The sequence below is a fragment of the Glycine max genome, chromosome 19 (assembly GCF_000004515.6).
Source record: "Glycine max cultivar Williams 82 chromosome 19, Glycine_max_v4.0, whole genome shotgun sequence".
Classification (NCBI taxonomy): Eukaryota; Viridiplantae; Streptophyta; class Magnoliopsida; order Fabales; family Fabaceae; genus Glycine; species Glycine max.
This window is the reverse complement of record NC_038255.2, coordinates 50,599,910-50,611,341: the sequence shown is the minus strand read 5'-3', so window position 1 is coordinate 50,611,341 and position 11,432 is coordinate 50,599,910. Positions and strand designations below refer to the sequence as shown.

Genomic DNA, 11,432 nt, shown 5'->3' with positions numbered 1-11,432 from the left:
CCAAGTTCCAGAGTATTTGTCGTGGTCCTCATTCTTGTCCTGCAGATGATTTATTCTGCAGAAAGTTAAATCCTAAATGCTTCTGCGATGATAGACAAAGTGAAAACGGATAAAACTATGGAGATGTTTCAAAATTCAAAGATAAATGTTAAGGGTGATTTTTTATTTTCTTAACTTGATTAATGCAAATACAATTTTAAGATATATAAATTTAACATACTCCTATTTTTTTTTATAGTTCAGATTGATATAAATTGTGAAAACTCGTGAATTAGCTTGAAATGGCAAACCTTTGATATAACTAATGGCGTATTTGATAACACACTGTGTTTGATCGAGAAACAACTTTTGTAAAACAACTATCTCAAGAACTTTAAAAATAATTAATTTCTCGAAATAAGTTATTGCAATTATATTATGAGAATTGCATATGTTTTTCATTGCTTATGATGTCGACGATTTTAGACAAACGAGTTCCGAAAAAGTACATTACAGTACTTTAATAAATAATTAAAGTATAATCAATTAATAATATCGAAGTAGTTAACTAAAAAGAGCCTAAGGATCGATGGAAGTTCGAGAATGAAGATAAAGCACCCAAGGCTAAGCGCATAGCATACAACCTGTTGTTGTACGGGAAACTGAGCAATGTATAGGGAGTGGTACGTTATCACTTATTAACATGTTCTTGTGAGTACATTTTCAATTTTGATGGAGCTTAAACAAATCCATCTCTGTCATAAATCATTTACTTGTGTTGAAGACATTCTGCTATACGGAAAATTGGAAATTAAAGAAGAACTTCAAAAAAGGAAAAACCAATACGCTTAAGACATACTAGTTTATATATTCACATGATTAGTTAATGCGGGTTGAGTTTTTCTTTCCCCTTAGAGCTTTGATATTTGAAACCCAACTAATTCAAAAAACACAACAGTATTTAGAAGCTACTAACTTATTCAAGAAAAACCCAAAGTTCTATGATATGGAAGTACTAGTTAATTAAAGATGTGTTTTGATGAAAATATGACTACTGATCATAACTATTAATATTATTTATGACAACAGTAACAGTTGGCACATAGGATATATAAGAAACATACCAACAACTGAACATGCAGCATTAATACAGAAATACAGTAGTAGATTATAGACATGCCATAAACAACGGTTGCTGCGGCGAAAGCTCCTCCTCCGGCCACTCGGCGAGGTCGCCGGAGGAAGTCCAGGATGAAGCGCCGGCCGGACAACCCCAGCAGCACTCGCCATCCATAAGCTCCGGCAATTCAATCTCGCCCCAAAAATCGTCCCCGCAGCTATCGCCGTCGTCGGAGGCAATGCCGCTTTTCTCATCGTTGCCGGAGGCTTTCATCATACGCGCCGCCTGGGCTGCGGCGGCCTGAATATCTCGGGCCGAGCGGGACGACGGAAGCGGCAGGGAGTCAACCTCGTCGGGAAAGTTGAGATGCGCCTTCCGGCCTTTGAGGCAGTAGGCTGCGACGTCGTATGCTCGCGCCGCCATCTCCGGCACCGGAAACGACCCCAACCATATGCGGTTCTTCTTCCGTGGCTCCCGGATTTCGGAGACCCATTTGCCCCACCGGCGCTTGCGGACGCCGCGGTACACGGGGTGGCGCGTGCCTCCCCGAGGGTTGTCCGTTGCGGCGGAGGCGGCGGCGGGGTACGGTGGAGGTTGATGGTCCATTCACAGTGTTTAGAGTGGCATGCGTTTTGGGACAGTGAGTGTATGCGATATTTATAAGGCTCGTCAGAGGTTAAAAAGGGGAAGGAGAAGAGAGATTACGGAAATACCCTTGGGGATTCATAAACTCTTTCTACGTCAATGCCCAGCATGCAATTAATTATGGATGGCATGTTTCATACATGACAACGCGCGGGGTAGCTCTTGCTCTTCTGGACTAATTGCATTCAAACTTTTTTGAACCACTCATCATTTCTAGAGTAAGACATGTGTGATTCATACAATTTTTACAATAATGATTTCTATTTATCTTTTTTTTTTATCACATTTTATAATTTTTTTAGTTGTACAATTGTTGTATAAAAAATAGAGAAGAAAGTAGGAAAGATAAAAGAGAGAAAATAATATACATTATAAGTGATATATATGATTAAAAAAAATAGGATGAAAGCAAAAATAATACTTGTGGAGTATTTTTCTTATGTATGCAATTTAGGATTCCAAGGATACAAATTAGTTTAAATAGTTAACTTATTATTGACTGTGTAAATTAGCTGGAGTGTGATAATTTCAACTTAGTAATTTCGGAATTGAAATTTAGATACACAATAAGTTAAATATTTGAGGGGGGGGGGGGGGAAATTCACTTTCTCGAAGAATATACTTATGATTTTAAATTAAGTAATAAAAATTAACTTTTTTTTATATACAATGACAGTATTAAAACTAAAATTTAAGATATCATACGAATTACTCAAAGCTGATCATTAGCTATCCTAGTGGGTAACTAATAATTGTTTTAAATGGACAACTATATATACACGCGCCTTTTTTTATCTTTTATGGATGAGCTGGATAAAAGTATAAAGCAAATATGTTGTCACTCCCCCTTCGCAGGTGAGAGATGTCTTGCATAAAGAGAATAATAAAAATATCTATAATCGTGGTCAAAATACGTTGATCCATTTTTGTTTTTCTTCTTTCATTCATGACTCGCGGCTGACAGTTTTGACCAAGACACACACTAGAACATTGAAATTAACGCGACAACAGCTCCTGTTTAACTTGAGCACCATATAATAACGTGACAGTTTCCAAAATTAAGTAAATTAAGCTCCATCGATCAATTTAACCTAATCAAAACACTGGACTTAAGTTTAAATTACACAACACAATCATCCATGGTGATGTGAAAATTTTAAGTTGCTAGTTCCTACCGGTCAAACTTTGAAATGGAAATGTAGTTGAAGCAACCAGCGAATTACCAATGCTGATGACAGCTAAATAGTAAAAGAACATATGATTTTGACATTTTAACAAGCAGCTTCTACATAATTGATAGAAATGTGAAATTCTAATTAAGAAATTGGATCCGAACCATGGAAAGATCGTGAGAGGCACGGCAGAAAGAAGAGCGTATAAAAATGTGTGTGGATGGGACCTGATAGATGATTTTTGGAGTAAAATGACGAATGTGTCCCTGGTGCCTTATTTGGTTGCCAAATGCTGATGAGCTCACATGGGGGAGTGTTGCACGAGAATTGGGTGACTAGTGTTTGGCCTTTTGGTTTTGGTGGGTGGGAGGATGGTTTGATTGATAATGATATCAAGTTAACAACATACACAAAGCCAATGTGTCACTGGGTTTCATGACAATGATATTAAGCTATGAACACACACACAAAGCCAATGTGTCACTGTTCATGCCAAATGACATTTAATTGACCAATTACCTTTTCAGCTTAACAGGTCGACAACTTAAAATGAGCACAATATGCATCCCACGAACCGTCTTATCTTTCTATATATTTAACATTATTTCCATTTCAATAATCATTATATATACAGTAGTTTGCCACAAATAGCATTAGAATTACAGTTTTGGTCATGGAAGTTTTGTTTATAATTACAAGCAGACTATCAATTTTTTTTCTAGGTGCAATTGGTAATTAGGAGTAAAAAATACTTTTAAGGTGATTAAAGTTGCTTAAGTCACAAATTTGACTGGTTTAGGGTTTAACTCAAAGTTATTTCATTCACAATATGGTAGAAATAATTTTAATTAATTTTGAATTAGTGAATGTGATTGAAATATATATTTATTAAACAATTATATTAAAATGGGTGTTTTTTAATAAAGGGTGTGATAATTAATTTTCTAAATTGAAAATAAATAGAGATTTAATTAAGTCAACTTTAATTAATTAGAATTATTTCGTAAATTAGCAACTTTTTTTTCTATACACATTTTTTTTACTCATTGTGCCAAATAACATTTTTACCATATTTTGCTTTTATTTGTTCGCTGTGAAAATCAGAATTCGTGCTTAGATTTTGGTCCCGTGACAAAGATTTACGTACTTTCTAGTTTTCATGAATTTTTCTCCCTGCTTTATAGTTTATATTGGACCCCATGAAGGCATAAACGGCTAAATCCTATCAATTCAATCTGAGGCGGAGGGATGTGGGTTGACAAGTTATGTCACCATGTTTCTAATTTTACAATCTTTAACATGGGTGCTTGTGGCTCGATTGATTTTTCATCCAAAAATTATCTAAATTAAACTTAAAAACTTAAAAAATATATGTTGTTCAATTTAGTTTCATTTTCATTTAAATTAAATTAAACCAATATTTTGAGGTTTGGTTTGATTTTTGAGGTTTTAATTAAAATATTATTTCACATATACTTTCTTTTCATATTTTAAATAAAATTACATTAAAAAAATTATTAAGAATAATCTATTAAACTTATTAATATGTTAAATCTTCTATAATAAAAATCTGTAAATTTTCATTTATTTTAAACCAAACATATCTTAAAAAAGTTGTATGAATAAAAAAGTAATATACATTATATAAGTTTCATATATATAACACTATAAAATATTGTAAAATTCAAGTGGTATACACATAAAATGCATAACACTAAAGTAAGATAAGTATTAATACAAGTGTTACGATATGATTTGATTTAGATCAGTTTCAAAAACAAAAATAGTAAATTGAACCGAATCAATTAGTTTGAGAAAAAAAAAATAATCTAACCAAATCCAAAAAATCAGTTTGATTTGGTTTTGGGTTTTTTTAGCTGTTTTTTAATTTTTATTTTGGGTCGGTTTAGATTTGAACACCCATAATCTTTAATATATTCTTTCATATGTTTATTTAATATTTTCTATAAATTAAATTCAATTTGTAACATTTATTAATTATTGAAACGTTGCACAAAAATATTTTTCTATGGAAAAAATTTAGGGGAATTGAGTTTTGTAATTTCACAGAATCAGAACAATTTCTAAGATAGAAAGAATGCTTATAAAGATAGATTGTCCATTAACAAAAAATTGTCATTCAAATAATTATAATTGCGAATAATTAACTTATATAAATAAATAAAAAAACTATATATTTTCTCCATTAACAAAGTTCTAAGGCGAATTGATTTGTTATTTATTCTCTCCAAAAACTCTATATATGCTTCTGTTTTATACTTTTATTATATAACATTAATGTAAAACTCGTTCATCACTAATTCATTATCTTATTTAATCTTTCTGCATCATTCTTACATTATTCAAGTATTTACTTTTAAAATGAGTTGAAAACAACCTCGTGGTCCATTAATTAATCTATTCATAGTGTCAACAAATGATTTAGTTTATCAATCCTAAAGTCATAGTTTATAAAAAATAATAACCTAATCCGCCTTGACTCAAAATATACTAATATGGGCAATTTATTACAGTTTACTTTTAAGAGCAATTTATACACAGCTATACGTTGCAGCCATGCAGGGCACATTTGCTGATAGAGTGAGCAGTGGCCGGTTTATTTATTCTCCACCGCTTAAGTAGTACTGATACATATGATTTCCACCCCTTAATTTAAATTATCAACCTAGTTAGTAGAAAGTAGTCCCTCATAAATTATCAGTGAAAACATCCACGACCAAACCTATCGTAGTTATAACACTGATCGACTTAATTTTTATTTATTTCCATCATGACATTACTAGTAATTCTCTTATCTAACAATTTTTTCTATCTTGCAAATACAAGTTTTCTTTTAACGTCTCCAACGTACTCCGACGGCGGCAGGGGGATTGATGCAAGCTATATATAAATTAAGAATGCCTAATAAGTTAAAGTAACGATCGACCGTAGAAGTGTATAAAAAACATGCAAAAGAGTGATGAGGCGGTGGTAAATGGACGTTTGAGGCCTAAATATTTCAGTGCAGAAAAGCAAAGAGGAGTGGATTGAACCATTTCCAACTAAGCAATGGTTCTGTGACTCCTAATTGTAAGGTCTTTAAAGATGAGAAAGATCAATTCGTATGAATTATTGATAACCTGGCCTTAATGTTTACAGGTACGATTGAGATAATGCAAAACCACCAACATCGTACAACCATAATCAATGCGTAAAATAGTCTTCGCTATTTAATGAGGGGCTTGAATTGTTTGGCCAATTGCACAGAGCATGCATGCAAATAGATATCTATGATTGAAATGTAAACAGCTGTACAAAACAGATCAAATCCTTTTTACTATCAAACAACTGCCTGATGGAAACCCTATAAATATAAAGTTTTGTGGTTGTTCGGTAAGAAATGTTGGAGATCGATATACATAAATCCATAAAGGACCACGTTATTAAATATTCATACAATGTCAAAAATTGAAGGGAAATTTAATCAAATTATATTAGATTAAAATATATTTTTCCTTCTTATAAATATAAAATATTTAAAAATTATCATCGTAAAATTTTTAGTATGTTTTCATCTTCATAAAATTAAAATACATTCAAATCTAGTGTATTATTTTTTTATATGTAATTGATGTAAAAAAATATCACATTTAACTGATGTAAAAAATAATTATGATAGGTTTAGATTTATTCGAATTTACGTTCAAATAAAAAAATAATACATTTCAATTGTGTGAAGACAAAAAAATATAGAAAATAATTTTAGATATTTCTATTAGAATCAATAAAAACATATTTTAGTAAAGTATAGTATCATTTCCAAAGTTTGTCGTCTTTTTATCTTTGTATTAATCAGAAAAATTACTTAAAGAATACATAATGCAAAAATTAATAATTTCTCAAACAAAAAATGCCAAATATATAAACAATACTTTAAATAAAGGATATGATATAATGTGAGAACATGATTAATTTTAGACCAAATCTTGAGAAAAAAATTACAGTATTTAAGATAAGAGTTTCCATTGCACGTTATTTAAAAACTGTCCTAAAATTATTGTGATAGAACTTGTGACAAACTTTTTTTTATTATTATTATCAGAATTCTATTCATCACAAACATTTCGAACCAATTATTACTCCACAATTTTAGGATGGATTTGTGCAACAGTTTTACCTTAGAAATAATATTATTTTCCGTCACAATTTTATGATAGAATTAATAAAAAAGAATTATGTCACAGATATAACATATTGGACCAATTTAGCATAAGTAAGTTATCGAGTTGAAAAATAGAATCTAGTAGTATTTTTGTCCGCATGGATAGATACCAATAATCCATAGATATTAATCAAATTCAACTAAATCTATCCATATGAAACTAAATAGTATTTGTCCCAATTCTGAATATAATTTGTTCATCGAAAGCATAATTTAAGTTATTTCTGAATAATATAAAATATACAAATTTTATCAATACAATATAAAAAATAAAAAATTCTAATAACTTAGGGTACACGTTATAAAATTAAGTTCATCTAATTTGATAATCATATTTGCAACATCATTTTCTTAGATAATCATATTTGCAACATCATTTTCAGCAGTAACATCACCTGCAAGAAGATCATCTCATCTCTCTATCATAATATGTCGCAATATTCAAATTAATGTTTACATATATAACAAATAAAGCCATGATTTTATTTCTTTTCAAATAAAAACACTATGTGACTAGGTGTTGGTTGTTGTTCAACAATGTTCTTCCTTAAATCTGAGTTCTTTGTAGAACCATCATGATGTTTAATGTTTTTCTATCAAGAAGAAAATGGATTAAGCTGAAATGCCAAATGGGAGACGCATAGAAGTTTGCAAATATTGAGTGGATATACCTTCACGTATATTTCGTCACCGTCTTTCCAAACTTCATGCAATTCACCACTGTTCTTGGCCCCTGGTTTACAAGTTCAAGAAAAAAACATTACACTAACACAAAAATAAGCCGCAACCATTAATTTGGATTTGTGATAATGATTGCTATTAGAGTTTTGGCGTAAGTCGTATTTTAAACAAAATCCTCTAATTAAGTACATAAATTTAAATCCAACCATATGTAAGACAATCAATTACACAGAAATCAAGAATGGTGAGCATTTTATATCCTGCATGAACTGAAGCATATACATGTTAAATCTTGTACTCCCTGCCACCGGGTAGGTCTTGCAAAGTGATCTTATAACGCTTTTCTAAACGTATGAGGCTCAATGGGTGGGTTGCACTCCAAGCCCATCTCATGGTTGGATCCATTTCAGTGCCCTAAGACCAAGGCTCTTAACTGGGGGCCGTGCATTTACAAGGTCCAGTGTCCCCAATGTACGCCAACCTACTTAAATTCAAGGCCACATAAAATAGGCCTTGTTCAAAATATACTCTGACGACTCTAACTTTCCTAAAGAAAACGAGTTAGTAACCTAATATACTATGATAGTGTAATTACCCTTGATTTAATAGCCACATCAAGTTAACCCCACATATGGAACATTTGGGACTCCAGACAATCACAAAACATGAAAGATTTTGAGCCTCTATGGATCAAATGATCAAAGATAACAAAAAGATAAAAATCTTGTGTGGTCAAATTCTATTTGTACCCTCTAGGTTGAATCTTAATATGATCTAACACATATTTAGTCTCTTTGCGCTTTGTGTGTGCATCATAAGATTGACACATACATAATCACATGCCAAAATCCTCGGACTATGAAGTAACATTTGCATATGTCATAATGTCTCAACCCATGAATATTGGAGAGGGGGGTGCAGATAGTTGATAGGATAAAATGCCCTCACTTTAACCTAGGACAAACACGTTAGACATTATTACACTTCATCTGAATGCGCTGGACTAGGTCATCTCTATGATATAAGAAACCCATAGCAGAACATTACCTAAATAATAAATTAGATAGTTGATGATGAGTTCATCTTAATAATCACAGATGAAGCCATAGAGGGAATTTGAACAAATCTAGCGTAAGGCCTGATGAATTATTCTTTAATTTTTATTCATTTTTCTAATTTCAAGAACTATTATAATAATGTTCTACAATTACTGGGACTAAAATGATAGTGTGTTTCTTTGTAAAAATTATGGCAGGGCCTGAATATGATGGCGTGGGTGATCTGGAATCTATGACACTTTGTAAGTAGTTCCTCGATTTACTTTGTGGCTTAATCCAAACCTTTAGTTTGTTGCGATTCGTTTCATAAACGATCTTGTCAAAGGCCGAGTTTGCTACAAGTTTCAAGTTTCAATGCCCATCTAAAACATATTTTCGTGTTGCATAGGGGGTTTGACCCATTTCAGTTCTCTAAGACCGAGTTTACAACTGGGGGCTATGCATGTACCAGGTCCAATGTCCAGGATAATATATAAACTCTGGGCAGTTATTTCTTGCACCTTAATTTTCCTTTTTGCACCTTTTTAAGTTTTTGGATCACCTCATCCAGAATGTAAAATTACATTTTGAAAAATTATTTCCAAAATGTAAACATTTACATTCTGGAAACACCTTTCCTGAATGTAATCTTACATTTCAAATTAGGTGCAAAAGCAATTAGGGAAGTGCAAGAAGTAATTGTCTATACTCCGGTAACTCTTTTTTTTGTTATTATTCAGATACTCTCATAGCTCTAACTTAAAGCAATTGGTAACCATCAAAAAAAAAAAAAAAAAAAAAAGAGAGAAGGATAATAGTATAATACTACTTTATCCCAAACAACACATAATATCCCAATCAAGACAAGGCAAGAATAACAGTCATACTTCAATTCAATCACCCCCTTATCTAATAGCCGCACCAAGTTAAGCCCACATAATTCGCATCTGGGTTTCTAAACAATCACAAAATAAAATTATTTTTTTATATTGATAAGAATCAAACACATGTATAAAAAATTTATAATTCACACACATTACTTAATCAATAAGTTAAAATCTCTTAGTAACACAAGATAAATTTAGATAAACAAATTATTATGCAGCACGATGACCTCTTCCGTCCAATGCAAACATCTTAAGTGTTGAGTCCGTTGCTAAATTAGATATCACTGTTGACTTCTGGCAAACATTCATTTATGTTTTTTCGTGTTGTGTACAGTACCATAGATTGGGTTATGAGTCTCTTAAAATTTATGTATTTTATTTTTCCAAAAAGAAGAAAAAATTGAATGTAAGATATTTATAAAATGTGCATTAATGACATAATAATATATGAGAACATATTTCCAATATATATTTTATAGCATAATTAAGTCTTTAATAATTTAAAAAGTAGTACTGTAGAAAATAATTCCTGGGCATTGCGAAGGGAAGGAAGTTGAATGCACATTATAGTAATATTTTCTTCCATTGAAAGGAGCCAAATGCTTAAATGCACTTCACGTGCTTCATCCACTTCATAGGGCACGTGGAACGCGTGTGATGGGAGCCAAACGTGTTCGTTTTCAGCTTACTCTGCGTCATCAATGACAATGACTCGTGGATCCTTTTCACGCGCCACCAACGCGTGGGATAATCTTTTTGAAGAAGAAGAGGCACGTTACTCGTGCTCGTCGTGATGCAATCAAAGCCTTTATCCAGTAGCTGCCCAAATCACATGTGAATTTTGTCAATAACTCGCCAGTGCGCCAAGCATGCTCCTTAAAAATATCTTTTTTTCTTCTTTTTAATTGATCTAGTATTCATCATTAGCGAGTGCGTCAAGTATGTTAGATAAAAATATCTTTATTTCTTCGAATCAGTTTTTTTTTTCAGAAATTTTTAGTATGTATTTTTTCAAATTCCATTCTTAGTATTATGCGTGTATTTGGTTTAGAGAATGAAAATAAAAAGAATGAATATGTAAGATTTTTTTTGAATTACAATACATTGTAAAAAGTGAGTTTAAAAAAAGTATAATATTATTTTTCTCCTTTATATCAAACATACTATATGTGTTTTCATTGTTGAAAAATTCACACTAAATAATATAAGTGATGGACGCCGGTAAAATTAAATGTAATTATTTTAATAAAATTAATTTAAAATATTTTATTATAAAATAAATTAAAAGTAAAATTACTTAAATTTTTTTAAGTTAAAATCAATTATAAATTCATAATTAATTCTAATTTTTTAATATAAAATTAAATATGTAAAATATATTTAAAATTGATTCTAAATTTAGATTAATTCTTTAACTTTAAATAAAAGACGAAGTAACTATTCATCTATGTTTGGTTGAGTGTATGCAAAGCACCCACCCATTTGTATAAAAAAAATGGCGTTAAATTTATCAAAACGACACAGAAACGACTAACGATAATTTCAGGAATGACACGCGCCTAAACCTAGCAAATGCCACTCCACATGCAATTAGTTAGTTACTTTGAAGATTCTCGTTCATAACAAATCAACGTGTTACACAATGTATGATTAATGTATTTTAAGAGAAAACATTAAGGAGTGCTATTA

General features: G+C 31.4%; 1 protein-coding gene across 1 annotated transcript; it reads right to left on the bottom strand.

Annotated features, from left to right (window-relative positions):
- Positions 1-1,031: 1,031 nt before the first annotated feature.
- On the bottom strand, positions 1,032-1,748 carry LOC100802036 (ethylene-responsive transcription factor ERF023). Its single transcript, XM_003553744.5, has one exon. The coding sequence runs from the start codon at positions 1,703-1,705 to the stop codon at positions 1,148-1,150; it is 558 nt and encodes a 185-aa protein (XP_003553792.1). The 5' UTR covers positions 1,706-1,748; the 3' UTR covers positions 1,032-1,147.
- Between the last annotated feature and the right edge of the window lie 9,684 nt (positions 1,749-11,432).

Bases quoted from the DNA above. Each gene is read 5' to 3' on its own strand.
- LOC100802036 (XM_003553744.5), bottom strand. From the start codon at position 1,705: ATGGACCATCAACCTCCACCGTACCCCGCCGCCGCCTCCGCCGCAACG.